The sequence below is a fragment of the Cherax quadricarinatus genome, chromosome 23 (genome assembly GCF_038502225.1).
Source record: "Cherax quadricarinatus isolate ZL_2023a chromosome 23, ASM3850222v1, whole genome shotgun sequence".
NCBI classification, from domain to species: Eukaryota; Metazoa; Arthropoda; class Malacostraca; order Decapoda; family Parastacidae; genus Cherax; species Cherax quadricarinatus.
In genome coordinates, this window is record NC_091314.1 from 6,355,334 (window position 1) to 6,378,932 (window position 23,599).

Sequence of the window (23,599 nt, forward strand, 5' to 3'; positions counted from 1 at the left end):
TGGCAACCTGTACACTGACAATGTTGTGAACCACTTTAGGAAAGTCATAAAGGAACGAGAGGTACAGGCCTCTATGGACAGATATGTTGTGCGACAGAAGTCCAGTGACTCTCAAGCTGGTCCTAGTGGCATTAAAAGAAGAAGGGAAGTAACCCCGGAAAAAGACTTGCTACCTCAAGTCCTAATGGAGGGAGATTCCCCTTCTAAACATTAAAAACTTCAACACTCTCCCCTCCTCCCATCCCATCAATCATCACCAGATCTTCATTAAAGGTAAGTGTCAATTATTCTATTATTATTGTTATTATAATTATTATATTGCATTAAACTTAATATATCATGTGGTAAAAGTTTTTTTTTCATACTTTTAGGTGTCTTGCACGGATTAATTTGATTTCCATTATTTCTTATGGGGAATATTGATTTGCTTTCTGATAATTTTGGTTTACGATGAGATCTCAGGAACGGATTAATATCGTGAACCGGGGGTCCACTGTATATGGAAGGATTGCAGAGGTCGTGAGAGCAAACATAATGGCAAAGGCAATGAGCATCATGGTGATCAGTCAAGGATGGAATATTCGCCTCTGCATAGAGGCTCTCAACCAGTGAACAGCAAAGAGCACCGAGACAAATGTAATCCCTGGTGACAGGTGGGATTAAGGCTAGAGAGAGTTGCAGGAGAGGCCACCGAATACATCTGGTCCCCATAAGCGAAGGATGAGGTTAACCATACAATAGATGAATGAAAAAAGCTGAGTGGTGCATTGAGGTATCTTTGGAGACAAAAAAACATTATCCATGGAAGCAAAGAAGTAAATGTATGAGAGTAGTGGTACCAACACTTTTATATGGGTGTGAAGCATGGGTTGTAAATGCTGCAGCAAGGAGGAGGCTGGAGGCAGTGGAGATGTAGTGTCTAAGGGCAATGTGTAAATTATATGCAGAGAATTCGTAGTGTGGAAATTCGAAGGTGTGGAGTTAATAAAAGTATTAGTCAGAGGGCTGAAGAGGGGTTCTTGAGGTGGTTTGGTCATTTAGAAAGAATGGAACAAAGTAGAATGACTTGGAGAGCCCATAAATCTGTAGAGGAAGGAAGGCAGGGTGGGGGTTGTCCTCGAAAAGGTTGGAGGGAGGGAGAGTAAAAGAGGTTTAGTGAGCAAGGGGCTTGGACTTCTAGAAAACGTGCATGAGTGTGTTAGATAGGAGTGTGTACATAAATAGTATACAGTACCAACAGAATGAAAAATTAGACACATGTGCAACATCTAGGCATCTTTACTGTAGGGGTGAAGGAAGATGAATGGTTTTTGGGACCTGATGAGCTGTTGGAGTGTGAGCAGGGTAATATTTTGTAAAGGGATTCAGGGAAGCTGGTTAGCCAGACTTGAATTCTGGAAATGGGAAGTACAAGGAAGGGTTTGGGATATTGGTAGTTAGGAGTTACATCTGAACCGTCATGTCTGGGCACCTCTGCAAAGACAGTGATTGTGCGTGAGCGAAGGTGAAGGTATTGAATGATGGTGAAAGTTTCTTTTTGGGGTCACCTTACCTCAGTGGGAGACAGCAGATGTGTTGGGGGAGGGGGGGATTCTGAAAGGATTATACAGTAGGCACATTTTTATTTAAGTTAGAATCAATTCTAAATTTAAGGCTCTTGGTGCTCTGCCAAATAACTTGCTCAAGGTTACTGTGAAAAGGTTATGAAATGCCTACATTCAGGTTAGAAGAAAAAAACAATGCTTCAATTAACAAATCATCCACATAGTAACTAAAGTAACTTCTAATGTACTGTGCTTCATATCAATACACCTTTTAAATCTCATGGCCAGCTCCAAGTTTCAAAGTAATGTACATTCTTTACTGTATAATACAACATAGCCAAGCCAGATTTTTCGATCTTAATTTCAAACCCATTCACTTTTGCTACAGTATTTTAAATCTCCCATAATTACAGTACTAGATAACTCTCAAAACCTTAACAATAAAAAATATATTTTAACTTCCTTTAACATAACTGTACATTAACTACCCTACATGTACTACATCGACTATAGAGGTGTTGCAGTCGGTTCCTTGGCTTCTGTCAGAGCTCGAGGTTTATGGTACAACACTGCTACCTTGACACCCTGAGAAAACAAAAACAGCTTTATTGCAGATTTACAATGAGCAGATGAAATAAATTAAACTGTCACCTATCTCTCCGTACTAGTTAGAGAGGATCAAACAAAATAGGACGACTAAGAGGGTATATAAATTTGTAGTGGAGGGTAGGCATGGTAGGGGTCATCCTAGAAAAGGATGGAAGGAGGGGGGTAAAGGAGGTTTTGTGTGCAAGGGGTCTGGACACACAGCAGGCATCGGTGAGCAGGATAATATTTTGTGAAAGGATTAAGGGAAACCTGTTAGTTAGACTCGAGTCCTGGAGGTGGGAAGTACAATGCCTGCACTTTAAAGGAGGGGTTTGGGATTTGCTGTCGAGAGGGTCATTTAAACTGCTGCACACCTCTGGCAAGACAGTGATATCATGAATGATGGTGAAACTGTTTTTTCTTCAGGTCATCCTGCCTTTGGAGATGGCCCAGAGTTTGGAAAAAAATTGGCCGAATTTTCAAGTGACTACAATACTGAAATATACTGGAAATTAATACATACATGATAGATTTTACTACACTATATCAATGCCACACAGGTAATTATTTATCTTAGGCAATCTCTACTATACCTCTGGCAAAACTTTTTATAGAAAAAGTTTTGCCAGAGGTAAAGTTATTTAAAGATACATTTTATAGCAGCAATAAAAAATGCGCACAAAGAAAAGATAAGAAAGATTTGTAGATAATGCACAATGACCTAGATAATATGCAAGTTTCTGTTTCACAGTGGGCAAAAATATAATCTGACATACTTGATGTTCAGCAGATCTTACAAAACCTCCATTAGATGTGATTGTGAGAGCTCTATGGTAATGTCCAGTGCCAAAGATGATCCTGGAAAGTTCACGCACTCTACCTCCAAGTCTGACCTTATCCTGACAAGGAGGGGAAAAAAGTAACCATACATTTTCTCAAATTCCTCATTACTTATTAAAGCAATACTATGACAAGATCAAATATTGTACAGGAAAAAAAATCTATTCTCACAATATAATTACCTTAAAACAATCTTCTCCTGGAACTACATTAAGTCTGGACACCAATTCCTTGGCACGAGCTTTCTCGCTCTTGCCACCAATAGTATCAACAATTTCTAGGAAGTGATTGACTGCCTCTTGACATGCTATCAGTTCAAGGCCTGAAAAGTGAATGTCATTGATATTTTTACAGTAGTCCCCTCAAATCCGTGAATTCTGGAGGCAATAAAAAAAGCCTATAAATGCCTATTTTTACAGTTTAGGCCCTAATTATGCCTCCAAAACAGAGAATGTAAAGATAAACCCATATACAGTACTGTATCTAGAATGTAAAATACTGATGTCACCCCCATATGTACTGTAATTCATGCAAGCCCATTTTCTTTGGTATACTGTAATTCATGCAACCCCATTTTCTTTTGCATACATACAATAAATACACAGTAATAATATTAATTTAGTGTTCAAACACACAAAAAATTATATACTGCGACAAAAAAGGCCCCCCCAAAATTTCGCAAATTTGTGGGGACTTCCACGAACAATTAGTATTAGTTAGGTTCTAAGGAAAAATCCGCGAATTACTGAAGCCGTGAAATCACAGGGGTTCACTGTACAGTGGTCCCTCGTTCGTAATTAATCTGTTCCTGGAGCCGTTACTATAAACGAAATTTACGATTTACGAATCAATTTTCCCCATAAGAAATAATGTAAATACAAATAATCCATTCCTGACACCCAGAAGTATTAAAACAAAAAAATTTTTAACATGAAATATACATGTAGTACATAAACAATACAATGGGAAATGATGAATGAAACATTAACAGCATAACACTTACCTTTATTGGAGATTCTTCTTAGTGTATGGGAGACTGGAGGAGGAGAGAGTGGATTGTTTATAGTTTGGAAGGGGAATCCCCTTCCATCAACACCTCAGGTACCATTTGCTTTTCTGGGGTTGCTTCTCTTCTGTTTCTTAATGCCACTAGGACCACCTTGAGAGTCACTGGAGTCCTGTCTCACAAAATAACTGTGGAGAGAGCTCTGTTTCTGGCATCTCTAACACTTCCCTAAAATGGCCCAAGATTTTGTCACTGTACATGTTGCCAACCTGGCTTGCAACAACCTTGTTGGGGTGATGTTTCTCCATAAAGCTTTCCATCTTACCCCACATAGTAAAAATCTCTATAATTTCTGAAGAAGGCACCTTCTTCCATCTCTCTTCCTCCTCTGCAGCAAGATTCTGAGCTGCGATGTGTTGCTCTTCCTGCTGAAGCTCTTGCAGCTCCTCAGTGGTGAGCTCTTCATTGTGGTCTTCCACCAATTCTTCCACATCCTCCAAACTCACATCCAACCCCATGGAACTCCCCAGTGCCACAATTGATTTTACAACAGACATAGGCTCATTAGGGTCAGTCCCAAATCCTTCAAAATCCCTCTTGTCGACACAATCTGGCCACAATTTTCTCCAGACAGAGTTCAAAGTCCTGGTAATCACTCCCTCCCAAGCCATACCTGTAAGGGTTATGCAGTGGAGGATGCTGAAGTGTTCTCTCCAAAATTCCCTTAGGGTCAAGTGAGTGTCTGTGGTCACAGTCAAGCACCTGTGAAACATTGCTTTTGTGTAGAGTTTTTTAAAGTTTGCAATAACCTGCTGGTCCATGGGTTGGAGGAGAGGAGTGGTATTCGGGGGCAAGAACCTTACTGTGATGAACCTAAACTCCTCGAAAATTAGGTCATCCAAGTTTGGAGGATGAGCAGGTGCATTGTCCATTACTAGCACGCACTTGAGATCCAATTTCTTTTCCAGGAGATACTCCTTCACACTAGGGCCAAACACTTCATTAAACCACTCGACGAAAATTTCCCTCGTGACCCATACCTTACTATTAGATTTCCAAAACACACACAATTTACTCTTCATAACATTGTTTTTCCTGAACACTCTGGGATTTTCAGAATGCTACACTAGTAATGGCTTCACTTTGAAATCCCCACTAGCATTAGCGCAGAACATTAGCGTCAGCCTGTCTTTCATAGGCTTATGTCCTGGCATTGCCTTTTCCTCTTGTGTAATGAAGGTCCTCTTTGGCATTTTCTTCCAGAAGAGGCCTGTTTCGTCACAATTGAACACTTGTTCAGGTTTCAGTCCTTCACTGTTTATGTGCTCCTGGAATTCATGCACATATTTTTCAGCCGCCTTGTGGTCCGAACTGGCAGCCTCACCATGCCTTACCACACTGTGTATGCCAGTACGGTTTTTAAATCTCTCAAACCAGCCTTTGCTGGCCTTAAATCCACTCACTTCACTATTTGCAGGCAATTTCTTTACCAAATCTTCATGCAACTGCCTAGCCTTTTCACAAATAAACGAAGTCATAAGAGTATCTCCTGCTAATTGTTTCTCATTTATCCACACCAATAATAACTTCTCAACCTCTTCCAGTACTGGTGATCTCATTTTTGTCAGCATAGTTACTCCCTTTGTAACAACAGCATCCTTTATTTCATTTTTCTTGGCCACTATGGAACATAAGGTTGTGTAGGGTTTCTTATACAGTGGACCCCCGCATACCGTTGACATCACATACCGTTTATTCCGCATACCGCTCACTTTAATCGCAAAAATTTTGCCTCGCATACCGCTCAAAAACCCGCTCACCGCTGTTCGTCCGAGACGCGCCCAATGTGCGCCTTAGCCAGCCTCACATGTTCCGCCGGTGGCATTGTTTACCAGCCAGCCTCCGCGGTAGCATCCAAGCATACAATCGTAACATTTCATATTATTACAGTGTTTTTGGTGATTTTATCTGGAAAATAAGTGACCATGGGCCCCAAGAAAGCTTCTAGTGCCAACCCTACAGCAATAAGGGTGAGAATTACTATAGAGATGAAGAAAAAGATCATTGATAAGTATGAAAGTGGAGTGCGTGTCTCCGAGCTAGCCAGGTTGTATAATGAACCCCAATCAACCATCGCTACTATTGGTGGTACAGCTGCTGCTGCTGCTGCTGCTGCTGCTGCTGTAGCACTGTTGTTGGTGTGGCTTATTGAGAATATACCAAGAAACAATTAACCCCAGAGGATTTTCCACCCAGGATAACCCAAAAAAGTCAGTGTCATCGAAGACTGTAACTTATTTCCATTGGGGTCCTTAATCTTGTCTCCCAGGATGCAACCCACACCAGTCGACTAACACCCAGGTGAACAGGGAAAAATGCCTGGAACTAGTGCTCATATTGGTGAATTTAAAGCCAGCAAAGGTTGGTTTGAAAGATTTAAGAATCGTAGTGACATACACAGTGTGATAAGGCCTGTTCTGGAAGAAAATGCCAAACAGGACCTACAGTACTCAGGAGGAAAAGGCACTCCCAGGACACAGTGTCTCATCAGTCATTGCTGCATCTTCAATAAAGGTAAGTGTCATTTATTCTTCATTTAGTAGACTAGTACATGCACAATATATACTGTGCATGTACTACTCTACTATTGTGCATGTATCCTTCTCTTTGTGTGTAGGAAAATGTATATTTCATGTGGTAAAAATTTTTTTTTCATACTTTTGGGTGTCTTGCACGGATTAATTTGATTTCCATTATTTCTTATGGGGAAAATTCATTCGCATACCGATTATTTCGCATACCAATGAGCCCTCTTGCACGGATTAACCCTTTCAGGGTACAAGGCCCAAATCTGGAGTCACGCACCAGTATCCAAGAATTTTCAAAACAAAAATTTGTTATTTTGTCTTATGAAATCGTAGAGAATCTTTTTGTGAAGGTAATAAAACAAAAAGTACGAAATTTGGTGGAAAATTGATGAAATTATGCTCTCGCGAATTTTGATGTGTCAGCGATATTTATGAATCGGCGATTTTGCCGACTTTGACTCCCATTTTAGGCCAATTACATTATTCCAATCAACCAAATTCTTAGCTATTTCACTAGTATTACTTCTATTCTATCGATTGAGCACAAGAAATCGCCAAGTCAACTGTTTCAACTACAAAATAAAGTGATCGGAAATTGTTAATTTGGCCAATTTAACACAAAGTTCAAAATATTCCAATTTCAAAATAGGGTCCATAATGAACAATGTAGGCATTCCTGGCACTAAACTAACATTTCCTCTGTTCATTAGTTATGTTTTGAGGCTTTACAAATAAATTCCATTTTGATTTTTTATTCACATAATGAATTTTTATTCACACCAAAAAATAGAAGATTTACTGTTATGCAATACTGTAATAATTGTATAAATATCATCACCATATTTGTGAATGTATATTAGACCCACCATCTGACGTGTATTAGACGTGCGAGGTCGCTTGTTTACTCTTGAATATCGGCAAAAATTTAACATTTCTGCTACTTTGAGCTCAGTTTCAAGCCATTTCCAATGGTAAAACCAATCAAAATCATCTCTATTTCTGTGATATGTCTTCCATTCTATCAAATGAAACCAAGAAATCGCAAATACAACTATAAAAAACATACGAAAAAACACTGCAAAGTTGCTGTTTTAATCGAAAAATCATGATTTCAGTTTTTTTCTCTCATTATACACAGTGTGCTGCAGGATCTGTTTTATGTGGTGCACACATACCACATAGATGTATTCTCTCATATCTAGGCCCAAATGTACCACTCACAGTTTATCAGAGTGAGCTGAGCTCATGGCGTAGATCTACGGTTTGGACCCTGAACGTAAAGCCGTAGATCTACGGGACGGACCCTGAAAGGGTTAAAATCGGTATGCGGAGGTCCACTGTACATCCTGGACAGTTCGGCCACACTTGTACCACTTTCATATTGTTCAATGATGGTTTTCTTAAATTCAATCGTATTTCTCACCTTCTTTACCACAGGCTTGGCACTAGGAGCTTTCTTTGGAGCCATGGTAGCTTATTTAGTACTTGCAAGCACTAAAATAAATGGAATATTATGAAATATTTCGCTGGAGCACACGAGGGGACCTTCGCTCACTGGTAAACAATGCCAGACTGGCTGCCGCCCTGGCCCACGCCGTGCGTACGCGTCCCGGACGAACTACGACTCACGAGTCAACCTATGAAAAGCGAGTCCATGTTTATACGAAAATACCCCTATGATTGGCGAATTTTACGATTGCCGGGAACTACGAAAAGCGGGGGACCACTGTATTAGGAGATTATTTAGCATTTCTCTCATAAATATAGTTGGGTTATAAAGATTCACCGAGTCCAAGTTTATATCGAGGTGGACAGGGATAAATATGCTAGGCGTATTAGTAAGAGAAACAAAAAATAAAGATATTTTTTAAAGCTTTGTGCTAAATACAGTACAGGCATATAAGAATTAATTATAAGAAAGGTAAGCCCACGTACAGTCAAACCCCAAAATTTTCAAGGGTTAACTTCCTAGAAGTCTTTGCAATTTCTTATTTATGAAATGGGACAAGGCATACGATACTGTGGTTAGGGAAGCAGTGTGGAAAGTGGGTTAACAAGTCTTGAGCTGATGAAAGCTGGAAAGATACTTTTTTCGAGAAAAATGCAAGAAAGTAGAAGAGTATTCTCCATTAAAAGTGATCCTCAGACTTGTTTGTGTGATGTCACTGTTTAATGCATTTGTTTCAAGGAGAGGTGCAAGCTTAGAAGATGCAAATACTTCCCCGACTTCTGCGTTCCGCACCAACTGACTGGTCAGATCTTGAAAGGGACAGATGTCAGAATTGTTAGCATGGGATGTATTAGTTTTATATCAGTACAGCATTCCTTCCCCCACCCCACCAAGGCAGGATGACAAAAAAACTTCAACATTCAATACTTTCACCATCATTCACACATTACCATTGTCTTTGCAGAGGCACTCAGATACAACAATTTAGATGTCACTTCAAACATCCAATATCCCAAGCCCCTCCTTTAAGGTACAGGCATTGTACTTCCCACCTCCATAACTTACGTCCGACTAACCAGTTTCTGTGAATCCTTTCACAAAATATTACCCTGCTCACACACTATAGCTCTTCGGGGCCCAAAAACCATTCGGTTTCATTCACTCCTATCTAACATATGCCTGCTTTATGTCCAGACCCCTTGCTTTGTGTGCAAGGTGCAGCATTCTTTTACCCTACTAAATTTCAGTCATGGTTATCTCTGTTTTATCAACCGGCTTTATTATCTTAAGTTTCATTACTCACAAACTGATGTTCCTCACTTGTAGATATTAATCATAGGCTCTGCATGCACGCAGCCGCTAGCACTGGCAGATGTATGACCAAAGGTCATACGTACATATTTTTCTAACTATACAGTGGAACCCCATATGTGCGGTGCTATGTTTCAAGGACCTGCCATGGATACTGAAACCGTGGATAGTAGCAAACGCTATATGAAAGTCCTATACATACCTATTATAAAGTTTATTGATAAATTATGATAAAAAGTGATTAGTATTATCACTTTTTCACTGATGGGAAGCACTTCACAGCTTCTCTTAGGCTTTGAAGAACTGCCAGCTTTTCTACTTATGCACTCTGGGGCCATTATTATGCAAAATCAAGAGGTATTTTTGGGCCATCGTAAACTGTGGATAAATGAAACGGCGAATATAGAATCAGTGGGTTCTACTGTAGTGTACTTTTTTTGGTTGCAAGTGCAGATGGGCATAAGTCACATAGGCTGAAAGTTGGAGAGGATCCAAATTCACGATGAATTTGACAAATCATTGTTACAATTGCTTTTCGGAAAGATTCAATATTCAAAAGCGAAACTATCTCTTGGAGATTTACTTAACACAGGTTGAGTCTGCATATCAGACTAGATTTTATAACAAAATTCTGTTCTGTAAAGAAAATGGTGATCACAAAAAACTGAAACCACTTGTTTAACTGAGCGAGTTTCATCAAACTGTCCAATAGGACAATACGTACAAGGGTGGAAAGTTTTATACACTAATAAGGTACTTGTCACTTAACAATCTACCTGTTTAATGACCGCTCTGACTTACGACCAGCTTTCTGACCAGTGCATTGTGTGTATTTTTTTATTGTTTTTTAATGTCTAGTTCTATTTTTATTATATGTATTAAAAATGTTATAAATGGTGCGAAGGCAACATTAAAACAATATCTAAAGATTGTCGACACAAACCCACTACCAGTACAGCATGACTGAAATATCAGTAAAGGGTGGCTCCTCGCTTAACGACCAATTCACTTACTAACTTACTCTTAGGAATGGAATTGTCCTTAAGAGAGGAGTACCTGTATAAAGCAAAAAAGTTTGCCAAAATAGCAAAAGAAAACATTTTACTGAAACTGCTATTAAACAATATTCAGGAAAATGAAAAAGCCATAACTCTTACCTTTGAAATAGCCATCAAGTGTTTTCTTTACCGGGTCTTTTCTTTCACACATTGCTTGCTCGGTAAGATACTTATCCTTAAAAATAAAACCAGCACTACCATTTGTTGTTGCTGTTACATAAGCTATCATGGCTGTAACATCAAGATTAGCTTTATTTATAGGTGCTTCTTCCTCCTCAGTTACATAAGAGCCCTGAAAATCTGTAATTGAAGCAGAACTTTGAACATCAGCTTTGTCAACTTGGTAATGTATCCCACTTTTACTTTTCGATGGACCTTTGTCACTGGTATTACCTAATGCTGCTATCACATTTATGATTTCTGGAGAATCATCTGATTCACTATCACTCTGTTGAATAAGTTTGTGATCACATATAGTATCAACAGATGCAAATTTTACTTCAACTGCAGCACTGCCATCTGTGCATGATATGCTTTCATTAACAAAATGCTTTTTATCACACAAATATTCAGATTCAGAATCCGAGTCCTCGCTGTCAGTCTCAAAGTCCTCACTTTCTGTCTCCGAGTCATCACTTTCTGTTTCTGAGTCCTCACTTTCTGTCTCTGAATCCTTCCCTAAATAATCTGGCAGCTCAAATTCATGATCAGGTATTATTTTTCCTTTAATTTCTACACTTTTTTCTTGAAGACTCTTTGCCAAGCCCTCACTCACTCCACTACAAAACCAAAACACAATCTGAAATAAACAGTAGTACAGTAACCGGTTCAGAATACAGCATTACATACTGTTCTATGCGAGTACTGAATTATTCCAACTGAAAGGGATCAAGCATGGCGTAGGTTTGCCATATCTGAAGCTAAATGTAAAAGATAATTTTATGATATACATTCTATCTCTTGGAAGTAGTGACATGCATTCATTTTTTTTTTTTAACGCGTCTATCATTTCCCACCGAGGCAGGGGTAACCTAAAAAGAAAAAACCAAAAAGAAAGAAAAATACTATCATCATTCAACACTCACCATCACTCATACATAATCACTGTCTTTGCAGAGGTGCTCAGATACGACAGTTTAGAAGTCCCTCCAAACTGCCGATATCCTAAACCCCTCCTTTAAAGTGCAGGCACTGTACTTTCCATTTCCAGGACTCAAGTCTGGCTAACTGGTTTCCCTGAATCCTTCACAAAATATTACCCTGCTCGAACGCCAACAGCTCGTCAGGTCCCATATACCATTCGTCTACTCATTCCTATCTAACGTGCTTATGCATGTTTGCTGGAAGTCCAAGCCCCACGCCCACAAAACTTCCTTTACCCCCAAGTTACTAATAAATTTGGATAGTAAACTATTATATATGACACAAGCAAACCCACTTAGAGGAAATGAAGCAAGGCAGTAGTATTGTCTATTTTGACCAACAATCAAGCTCTTCCTGATGAAGGACCTCACTTGTAGGTTGAAATATGCAGCATTTATCTTATCTTCTGTTTTATTTTCTATGTGGATTTGATTGTACCATTGAATGGTATATATTACACTGTTATTCCAGATATATAAAGCCTCTCCTCACTTAGCGATGTACTTGTTTAGTGACCATTCTGACTTACAACCAGCTCTCCAACCAGTATGTAAACCTCTATTTCCTCTATTCTGTTTATTGCAGTATAAAACACAATACTGTATAAACATTTAACAATATATCAGAAGTGTTATAAATGGTGCGAAGGTGACATTAAAAAAAAAATATCTAAAGATGGTCGATACAAACCCACTACCAGTATAATATGCTCCTCAATGACCAATTCGCTTACCGACCTACTCTTAGGAATGGAAACCCATCATTAAGCCGTACTGAAAACTGGGTTGCAGAAGTTATGGTTTATTAATGATATCCCATGGGTTGTAAATGATGCAGCAAAGGAGAGGCTGGAGGCAATGTAGATGTCGTGTCTAGGGGTATGTGTGGTGTAAATATTATGCAGAGAATTCGAAGTGTGGAAATTAGGAGGTGGTGTTGAGTTACTGAAAGTATTAGAGGGCTGAAGAGGGGTTGTTGAGGTGGTTTGGTCATTGAAAGAGGATGCAACAAAGAAGAATGACTAAAAGAGCATAAAAATCTGTAGTGGAAGGAAGGCGGAGTAAGGTGGGGGGTAAAGGTGGTTTTGTGTGCGAAGGGTTTGGACTTCCAGCAGGCGTGTGTGTGTGAGCATGTTTCATAGGAGTGGAGACAAATAGGTTTTTGGGACCTGATGAGCTGTTGGAGTGTGAGCAGGGTAATATTTTGAAAGGATTCGGGGGAACTGGTTAGCTGGACTTGAGTCCTGGAGATGGGAAGTACAATGTCTGCACATTAAAGGAGGGGTTTGGGATACTGGTTGTTTGGAGTGACATCTAAAGTGTTTTATCTGAGCACCTCTGCAAAGACAGTGATTATGTACGAATGATGGTGAAAGTGTCAAATGATTATGAAAGTTTTTCTTTCTTAGGTCACCCTGCCTTGGTGGGAAATGGCCGACGTATTAAAAAAAAAAAGTATTTAGAATTACACAATCCTAATTTAGCCACTTCAGTAATGGGATTAGTTCTACATCCATTTTTTTTCACCATTCCACATACATGCTAGTAAAATAAATTTTTAATATCTTCAGTTTTTCCAGTCACCTAAATTAATATTTTTTCTTGACAACCCATATACAAGTGTATGACCATCTTTACCTTTGGCACTGAATAAAAGACTGGGTGGTGTTGTGCACATATCAGAAAACCATCAGCAACTTCATCAAGTGGTTTCACACCATTTCTGCCACCCGAAATAAACAGCATGTGGAGAGCTTTAGGATTCCTTAAAATTACCTGTGAAGGAAGTAAATAAGGTTTTCAAAAAGTGCAGCATTCAATTCGTTACGAAAGTAATAATGAAAATTATAAAAAATAATAAATTCCTAGTACAAAAGTATTAACAGTACACCTACCATCCGACATACGACCGAGTTCGGTTCCAAGAAACTGGTTGTAAGTCGAAATGGTCGCAAGTCGAACTTTACTACTGAATATCAACATCACATTTTTGTAATGACTATTTCATTGTTTTACTTTGGTATTTCATGTTTTACTTTACTTTTTATGCTGTTAGTACTGTATTTTATACTGTAAGGTTTAGGATAAACACTGTACAACACAAATAGTTGTTTATTTCCCAGAAATTTGGCAAAAAAAAAAAAAAAAAACCCCACAGTCGTAAGTCGAGTGGTCGTAAGTCGAGCAGGTCATAAGTCGGATGGTAGGTGTATATTCATTCAGTTAAAACCACTTTCAAAAGCAGTGTTTTTATTGTATTTATGGCTAGTGGTAAATCTACAAAGGTCATACAGTGCTTGGGAGGCACAGTCCTCATTCTAGGAAAGGATGGTTCCAAATGTTTGGATCAAGAGCTCTTTACCACCAACATGGACCCCACCCCCTTGACTGGAATTTTCAAAGTAGTAATACAATACTTCGTATCAAATAAATATGATTTGGAACAATGGCTGATAAAATGAGAAAGTCTTAAGGCCTATTGAAAAATTTCCAAAACTTGCCAGTTGCAAGTGGTACTGTAAAAATATACAAAATCCTGGAGTGAAAGGTAGGAGAGACAGGGGTCATACCAGGAATGGTTGGAAGGAAAGGGTAAAAAGAGGCTTTGAAAGTTAGGGGCTTGGGCATCCAGTAAGCTTCTGTGAGTATGTTTCATTAGAGTGAGTGGAGACAAGTGGTTTTTTAATGGATGTGGTGTAAGAGTGAGCAAGGTAACTTATGAAGGAATTCGTAGAAACCAGTTAGCTGGATTGGAGTCCTGAGATGGGAAAGGCAATGATTGCAGAGGGAGGGGTGGAGATGTTGAAATCAGAGGATAATCTGACTGATATAAGCACACTTCTAGAACGAAAGCAATTGAATGAACGATTTATTTTTTTTTTTTTTTTTGTTCTTTATTCTGCCTTGGCAGGAGACAGTCATCGAGGTATAAAAAACAAAAAACAAAAAGCATATACTGTACCAACCGCAGTACGTATATCCGAAAGAAAATCAAATAAAACTGGAAAAAAAAGGGAAGGGGATTGGGAAAGTATTCTCCCTCTGGAATTACAAAGCTAATCTTAACCCTTAAACTGTCCAAACGTAGATCTACGTTTGCGCGCGTAGCGCTCTGACCTTGATTTTCTCCATAAGAAAGAAAGCAAAAAAATTGTAGATCTACATTTGGACAGTTTAAGGGTTAAACTTACCCACAATTTTATTTTTAAATTTTAACCATAACCTACAGATGCAGACATACAGTATGTACATAACTCCGAAGTGTTAACAAAACTTGCCTTTATCCACTGCTTCCCACCTTCGCCCACCACATCAACAACTATTTTCTCCATGCCTTTAATGCAAAATGTTTGTAGCAATCCTGTCGTCTGAAAAGAAAAATAAATAGTCTCATTTTGAAAAATGCATCATGAAATAAAGACCAGTGCACACACACACACACACACACACACACACACACACACACACAAAATATCCCAATATAAAATGTAAAGCATTTCTAAGTTATTTTCATGAACATTAATATTTCTACCTGGGTACAGAATATTGAGCAAAAATCTGAAAGCTACATACAAACTAGTTATAATATAGTGCAACCTTCCCACCTGAAATATTGAATAAAAAGGAAATCCAAATTCTTTACTACAGTTACTACTAACTACAATGCCAAGTCTACCTAGAGGTTATTCCGGGGATCAACGCCCCCACGGCCCGGTCCACAACCAGGCCTCCCGGTGGATCAGGGCCTGATCAACCAGGCTGTTACTGCTGGCCGCACGCAGTCCAGGAGTTTATTGGTAATTCCCCTTATGCGTCATGGGAGGCTATTGAACAGTCTTGGGCCCCAGACGCTTATGGTGTTTTCTCTTAGTGTACCAATGGCACCCCTACTTTTAATTGGGGGTATTTTGCATCGCCTGCCCAGTCTTTTACTTTCGTAGGGAGTGATTTCTGTATGCAGATTCGGGACCATTCCTTCCAGGATTTTCCAAGTGTAGATTATGATATATATCTCTCTCCTGCATTCCAACGAGTACAAGTCAAGTGCTCCAAGCGTTCCCAATAGTTAAGGTGCTTGACAGAACTTATACGTGCAGTAAAGGTTCTCTGTACACTCTCTAGATCTGCAATTTCACCTGCTTTGAACGGAGATGTTAATGTACAATAGGGAAAATAATTAATGGTTATATGTAATTGCAATAAAGTTGGACAAATTTGGGAGGGCATGTAAAAGGAAACAAAGTCAACATCGAAAAAGAAAAAGGTGATGAGGGTAACAAAAATGCGTAAGCAATGAGACTGAATATCAGATTGGAGGGAGTGTGTATGGAAAAATATATGTACTATTTAGATATTTGGGAGTGGACATGACAACAAATGGGTCTAAGAAAGACTAGAGGAACCACAGAATAGAGGAAAAAAAATATTGGGTGATGTGCTTAATCATCTGGAAAGAATTTTATTTGCAAGAAGCAGGAAAAAAAAGAAAGGTAGGGTGCTACACATGGGTTTTGAACACTGTAGCAAGGAAGAGGCTAGAGGCAGTGATGTCATATTTGAGACCAATGGGTAGTGGGAATATGCAGAGAATTTGGAACAGAGAAATTAAAAACCAATGTTGGGTCATCAAGGGTATAATTCAGAGGACTGAAGAGTTGTGAAGACAGTTTAAAAGCATGTAGTGTTTGGAGAGGGAAAGGGGTGACAAAGAGGACGTACAAATCTGATAGGTGGGTGGGGTAGGAGTCATCCCCAGAATGGTTGGAGGAAAGGGAGATAAAAGAGACCGAGTTTTAGGGAATTTCACATCCAGCAAGGCTTTTATGATCATGTTAGATGGGTGTGGAGACAAGTGGATTTTAATGGAGTGGCAAGGTAACTTATGAAGGTATTCAAGGAAACCAGTTGGCCAGACTGGCATCCTGGAAGTGGAAAATGCAGTGCCTGCACTCTGAAGGAGGGGTGAGGATGTCAGCACCCTTCTAGAAAGATAGCAATTGAATGAATTATGAAAATGCATTTTCTTTGGGGTTACCCTGCCTTGGCAGGGTAAGAGGGTTAGAGAAAAAAAAACACACACAGATATTGCATATACTACACAGTATATCAATGACATTAAGGTTTTCCTACTCACATTTGGGGTTGCTACTGCAACTGAGGCAAGCGCTCCCAACTGGCCTAGGTTAGAACACTGGACATGCTGCTCTTTCAGCTCACTGCCCTTTCTCAAACCCTAGAATTAAACATAGTATGTACTGTATATAGATATATTCACAGATAGTCATTGGAGATTTACTTTAATAAAACTATACTGGTAGTAGATATTAAATTTAAAGAGAATTAAAAATGAAAATGATGCAGGTGCTACCAAGGTGAAAAAAGAAGTTTTATATGGAATGTACAGCTTATAAGGAAACTTCAATGTGAACTTTTTTGGGGGGAGATGAAAACTTCAGCAAATATTTATCTATCAGTACTGAGTATTTTCTACAAATTTTTCTGCTTATTTTTAAGGCTTTTAATAATCCCTCTACTTTTGTTAAATTGTAATAAAGTACTAAAGGGGGTAAAGGAGGTTTTGTGGGCAAGGGGCTTGGACTTCCAGCAAGCGTGCGTGAGCGTGTTAGGAGTGAATGGAGACGAATGGTACTTGGGACCTGACGATCTGTTGGAGTGTGAGCAGGGTAATATTTAGTGAAGGGATTCAGGGAAACCGGTTATTTTTATATAGTCGGACTTGAGTCCTGGAAATGGGAAGTACAATGCCTGCACTTTAAAGGAGGGATTTGGGATATTGGCAGTTTGGAGGGATATGTTGTGTATCTTTATACGTATATGCTTCTAAACTGTTGTATTCTGAGCACCTCTGCAAAAACAGTGATTATGTGTGAGTGTGGTGAAAGTGTTGAATGATGATGAAAGCATTTTCTTCTTGGGGATTTTCTTTCTTTTTTGGGTCACCCTGCCTCGGTGGGAGACGGCCAACTTGTTGAGAGAGAAAAAAAAAAAATAATAACCTTTGAAAAGAGACATCTGGATGTTCTAATGTGCTATTAATGAAATGTAACAACTATTAGGTAGTAGGTTGGTAGACAGCAACCACCCAGGGAAGTAATACCGTCCTGCCAGATGACTGTGAAACAGAAACCTGTAACTGTTTTGCATGATGGTAGGATTGCTGGTTTCTTTTTCTGTCTCATAAACACACTAGATAACAGGGATATCTTGCTACTCCTACTTACACTTTGGTCACACTTCACAGACACGCACATGCATATACAGTGGACCCCCGCATAACGATCACCTCCAAATGCAACCAATTATGTAAGTGTATTTATGTAAGTGCGTTTGTACGTGTATGTTTGGGGGTCTGAAATGGACTAATCTACTTCACAATATTCCTTATGGGAACAAATTCGGTCAGTACTGGCACCTGAACATACTTCTGGAGTGAAAAAATATCGTTAACCGGGGGTCCACTGTATATATACATACATCTAGGTTTTTCTCCCTTTTTCTAAATAGCTCTTGTTCTTCCTTATTTCTTCTATTGTCCATGAGAAAGTGGAAAAGAATCTTTCCTCCGTAAGCCATGCGTGTCGTATGAGGCGACTAAAATGCCAAGAGCGATGGGCTAGTAACCCCTTCTCCTGTAGACATTTACTAAAAAAGAGAAGAAAAACTTTATAAAACTGGGATGCTTGAATGTGCGTGGATGTAGTGCGGATGACAAGAAACAGATGATTGCTGATGTTATGAATGAAAAGAAGTTGGATGTCCTGGCCCTAAGCAAAACAAAGCTGAAGGGGGTAGGGGAGTTTCGGTGGGGGGAAATAAATGGGATTAAATCTGGAGTATCTGAGAGAGTTAGAGCAAAGGAAGGGGTAGCAGTAATGTTGAAGGATCAGTTATGGAAGGAGAAAAGAGAATATGAATGTGTAAATTCAAGAATTATGTGGATTAAAGTAAAGGTTGGATGCGAAAAGTGGGTCATAATAAGCGTGTATGCACCTGGAGAAGAGAGGAATGTAGAGGAGAGAGAGAGATTTTGGGAGATGTTAAGTGAATGTATAGGAGCCTTTGAACCAAGTGAGAGAGTCATTGTGGTAGGCAATCTGAATGCTAAAATAGGAGAAACTTTTAGAGAGGGTGTGCTAGGTAAGTTTGGGGTGCCAGGTGTAAATGATAATGGGAGCCCTTTGATTGAACTTTGTATAGAAAGGGGTTTAGTTATAGGTAATACATATTTTAAGAAAAAGAGGATAAATAAGTATACAAGATATGATGTAGGGCGAAATGACAGTAGTTTGTTGGATTATGTATTCGTAGATAAAAGACTGTTGAGTAGACTTCAGGATGTACATGTTTATAGAGGGGCCACAGATATATCAGATCACTTTCTAGTTGTAGCTACACTGAGAGTGAAAGGTAGATGGGATACAAGGAGAATAGAAGCATCAGGGAAGAGAGAGGTGAAGGTTTATAAACTAAAAGAGGAGGCAGTTAGGGTAAGATATAAACAGCTATTGGAGGATAGATGGGCTAATGAGAGCATAGGAAATGGGATCGAAGAGGTATGGGGTAGGTTTAAAAATGTAGTGTTAGAGTGTTCAGCAGAAGTTTGTGGTTACAGGAAAGAGGGTGCAGGAGGGAAGAGAGAGCATATGAGAAGTTTTTACAAAGTAGAAGTGATGCAAGGAAGGAAGAGTATATGGAGAAAAAGAGAGAGGTTAATAGAGTGGTGAAGCAATGTAAAAAGAGAGCAAATGAGAGAGTGGGTGAAATGTTATCAACAAATTTTGTTGAAAATAAGAAAGTTTTGGAGTGAGATTAACATGTTAAGGAAGCCTAGAGAAAAAATGGATTTGTCAGTTAAAAATAGGAGAGGAGAGTTATTAAATGGAGAGTTAGAGGTATTGGGAAGATGGAGGGAATATTTTGAGGAATTGTTAAATGTTGATGAAGATAGGGAAGCTGTGATTTTGTGTATAGGGCAAGGAGGAATAACATCTTGTAGGAGTGAGGAAGAGCCAGTTGTGAGCGTGGGGGAAGTTCGTGAGACAGTAGGTAAAATGAAAGGGGGTAAGGCAGCTGGGATTGATGGGATAAAGATAGAAATGTTAAAAGCAGGTGGGGATATAGTTTTGGAGTGGTTGGTGCAATTATTTAATAAATGCATGGAAGAGGGTAAGGTACCTAGGGATTGGCAGAGAGCATGCATAGTTCCTTTGTATGTAGGAAAGAGGGAAATTATTTCCCAGTAAAAGTAGGCCTTAGACAAGGATGTGTGATGTCACCGTGGTTGATATATTTATAGATGGGGTTGTAAGAGAAGTAAATGCGAGGGTCTTGGCAAGAGGTGTGGAGTTAAAAGATAAAGAATCACACAAAGTGAGAGTTGTCACAGTTGCTCTTTGCTGATGACACTGTGCTCTTGGGAGATTCTGAAGAGAAGTTGCAGAGATTGGTGGATGAATTTGGTAGGGTGTGCAAAAGAAGAAAATTAAAAGTGAATACAGGAAAGAGTAAGGTTATGAGGATAACAAAAAGATTAGGTGATGAAAGATTGGATATCAGTTTGGAGGGAGAGAGTATGGAGGAGGTGAATGTATTCAGATATTTGGGAGTGGACGTGTCAGCGGATGGGTCTATGAAAGATGAGGTGAATCATAGAATTGATGAGGGGAAAAGGGTGAGTGGTGCACTTAGGAGTCTGTGGAGACAAAGAACTTTGTCCTTGGGGGCAAAGAGGGGAATGTATGAGAGTATAGTTTTACCAATGCTCTTATATGGGTGTGAAGCATGGGTGATGAATGTTGCAGTGAGGAGAAGGCTGGAGGCAGTGGAGATGTCATGCCTGAGGGCAATGTGCGGTGTGAATATAATGCAGAGAATTCGTAGTTTGGAAGTTAGGAGGAAGTGCGGGATTACCAAAACTGTCGTCCAGAGGGCTGAGGAAGGGTTGTTGAGGTGGTTCGGACATGTAGAGAGAATGGAGCAAAACGGAGTGACTTCAAGAGTGTATCAGTCTGTAGTGGAAGGAAGGCGGGGTAGGGGTCGGCCTAGGAAAGGTTGGAGGGAGGGGGTAAAGGAGGTTTTGTGTGCGAGGGGCTTGGACTTCCAGTAGGCATGCGTGAGCGTGTTTGATAGGAGTGAATGGAGACAAATGGTTTTTAATACTTGACGTGCTGTTGGAGTGTGAGCAAAGTAACATTTATGAAGGGGTTCAGGGCAACCGGCAGGCCGGACTTGAGTCCTGGAGATGGGAAGTACAGTGCCTGCACTCTGAAGGAGGGGTGTTAATGTTGCAGTTTAAAAACTGTAGTGTAAAGCACCCTTCTGGCAAGACAGTGATGGAGTGAATGATGGTGAAAGTTTTTCTTTTTCGGGCCACCCTGCCTTGGTGGGAATCGGCCAGTGTGATAAAAAAAAAAACTGTTAGCACAACAGAAATTACAATACCAATTATTACACACTGGTTTGTATCTCCTATATATGTCAACTCTTAATATAACTTCCTTCTGAAATAATGGACAAAATTCACTGGTTAAAATGCCTAATTGGTTTATTAGTAATATCTGAAATTTTCATGTACTATTCAATATTAGGTATACATTTATGTCCTCCAATACTTTTTCTGCAATTTTTTAACATTCTGATTAAAGAGACACTCAGACAATTCCTCTTATTAGTCTGTTATACTCAAAAATTATTGTACCAAGATTTATTGCTGCTCCTCAAGATTTTACACTAGCAGCACTGGCACTTCCTACAGGAAACTGTCAAGATAAAACATACATTTTTCCTTGTTTTTGCAATGTTGTATTTTTCCGTGTGGAAAGTTTTATGTCTATTAGACCTCATTTGATTCTCATGCACTCCAATAAAAAGTACTTTTTATAAAAACTTCCATACCTACCCCATATTCAAGTTAAATAATATTAAGATTTTCCCTGGCATAATGTTCATCACTGCACATAGTACAAGATAAAATTTAACCAAGAAAATAAGTGTTGTTAACAGTCTTACCCTGTTCAGAAAATTGATTTCAGCTTGTATACGTTTTCTCAGTTTATTTGCACCATTGACACCGTTTTTTTCCAAGTCATACACTTGGTCAAGTTTATCTTTGGCCTCGTTGATCCTGTTTAAAGCTAGTTCTCTTGCTCGTACTCCATTCTGATGGAAAACAAAATAAATTACACATACAGTATATATTTTGTAAGGATTCTGGGTTATACGAAGCCACATCTACATAACGAACATATGGACTGAACACATCAACTCAAGGCTGAGGGACTCATTACCTCAAAATTTTCTTATTCCACCTTTTTTCTGCACTGGATGGAAGAAGCCACTGTGTACTGAAACATTTCCAGAATAAAGACACCCAAATGATGCAAAAGTGTCTCATTTATCCACAATATACTATTTCTCTATACCTAAAGTAAAAATGTGACCTCAGGGATTGTGTCTCAAGCAGAATCATCTTTGGCTTTCATCTGAATTACCAGATTTTGATATCAGCACAAGTGAAAATGTTGGTATGTTTCCTTATATCTGCTGAGGAGAAAGTCTGGCTGCAGAAGTAATGTGTCTCTCATTAATAGCAAACAAAGGCTGGAACCTCAACCACTCCTTCAAAACTGGTTCAGCTTGCTTCATATATAACATTTAGTTTTTTCTGTCTTGAACACTTACAGCTGTTGCCCTGGTCCAGTTAGCATTAAGTAGTTACTTGGGTATCTCAACTACAGTATAATAATAATAATAATAATAATAATAATAATAATTTTTTTTATTTCTGCAGTAAATTTATATAAGATGAAGTACAGAAATAGCTACACAAATTATCATACCTAAGTAACATATATGTAAATTACTTAGGTAATGTAGTTTACATGTAATAAAATAGACAAAAGAAACAAAGTAGAAATAGGCCAAACTATTAGGCCTCCTTGGGTTATCTTGATTACTAATCAGAATAAAAACTTCCAAAAGTGCGTAGATAATTTTATTTTTCCTTAATAAAGCTTATCTTGATATGACGTCATTTTAGTAATTAATTTTGAATAATAATTCGTTATGTCCCGTATACATCTCTCTATATGAATTACTTCAATGAAAATTAAATATCACAATGAAACACCTAAATATAAATTTACACATTAAAAAAAATTAAGCAAAACAATAATTATACTAACCATTTTAGCAGCCGACACCGTCTCTAAGGTCGACACTTTTTTTTACGATACTGCTGTGTGCTTAGAGGCAATAATAATGGCGGAAGATGTGTCTATAGGTCTTGTTCTTCACGATAAAAGGAGTTTTCCTTGAAGTTTCCACATGAATTCGAAGTGATATACACAAGTTCCTTCTGATGACTGAAACACAAAGATGTCACCGAAATAATTTCTTGTGGAAGGCTTACATAAATAAGATCTATTATACTTTTCCCTTTCTTTATTTAAAACTAACTTATTGATCTTTAAAAATTGAAAGTACAATAACAGTAATCCTTATGTATTTTATATAACTAGTGTAGCAATGAAAGTATATAGTTTAAAAATGTAAAATTACCAAAACGTAATACGGATTTAATAATCAAGAACTGGCCAATAGGCGTGCCTAATTTTTTTTTTGTTTTGCCAGTTAACTTTTGTATAATAATAATAATAATAATAATAATAATAATAATAATAATAATAATAATAATAATAATAATAATAATAATAATAATAATAATAATAATAATAATAATAATAATAATAATAATAATAATAATAATAATAATAATAATAATAATAATATCTCTACAAGTACATGTACAAGGTATACAGATCATGGCTGACATCAATGACATACTACTATATAGAAAGCCGCTTGTTATGCAGAGCATTTCGGGCAAATTAGGTCAGTTTAGTCCCAGGATGCGACCCACACCAGTCAACTAACACCCAGGTACCCATTTTACTGATGGGTGAACAGGGACAGCAGCCGTCCTGTGGAAGGACGTCCCTAATGTTTTCCAGCCGTACCAGAGATTCGAACTGCACCTCTCATGAAGGAGAA

General features: G+C 38.6%; 1 protein-coding gene across 1 annotated transcript; it reads right to left on the reverse strand.

The window, feature by feature from the left end:
• Positions 1-1,602: 1,602 nt before the first annotated feature.
• Positions 1,603-22,898, reverse strand: LOC128685763 (UPF0415 protein C7orf25 homolog). Its single transcript, XM_053772396.2, has 9 exons — positions 22,732-22,898; positions 21,557-21,706; positions 16,662-16,760; positions 14,806-14,895; positions 13,166-13,303; positions 10,485-11,184; positions 3,155-3,294; positions 2,909-3,031; positions 1,603-2,129 (listed from the first exon to the last, which is right to left on the reverse strand). Exons 1-9 carry the CDS (start codon positions 22,732-22,734, stop codon positions 2,052-2,054), a joined length of 1,521 nt encoding a protein of 506 aa, XP_053628371.1. The 5' UTR covers positions 22,735-22,898; the 3' UTR covers positions 1,603-2,051.
• Between the last annotated feature and the right edge of the window lie 701 nt (positions 22,899-23,599).

What these genes read in the sequence shown, in the direction of transcription:
- LOC128685763 (XM_053772396.2), bottom strand. An exon ending in TCTTTTATTCAGTGCCAAAG is followed by an intron (nt 11,185 to 13,165) that starts GTAAAGATGGTC and finishes TGTTTATTTCAG; the next exon opens with ATTGTGTTTTGGTTTTGTAG. An exon ending in TAAGATCTGCTGAACATCAA is followed by an intron (nt 2,130 to 2,908) that starts GTATGTCAGATT and finishes TTGTTTTCTCAG; the next exon opens with GGTGTCAAGGTAGCAGTGTT.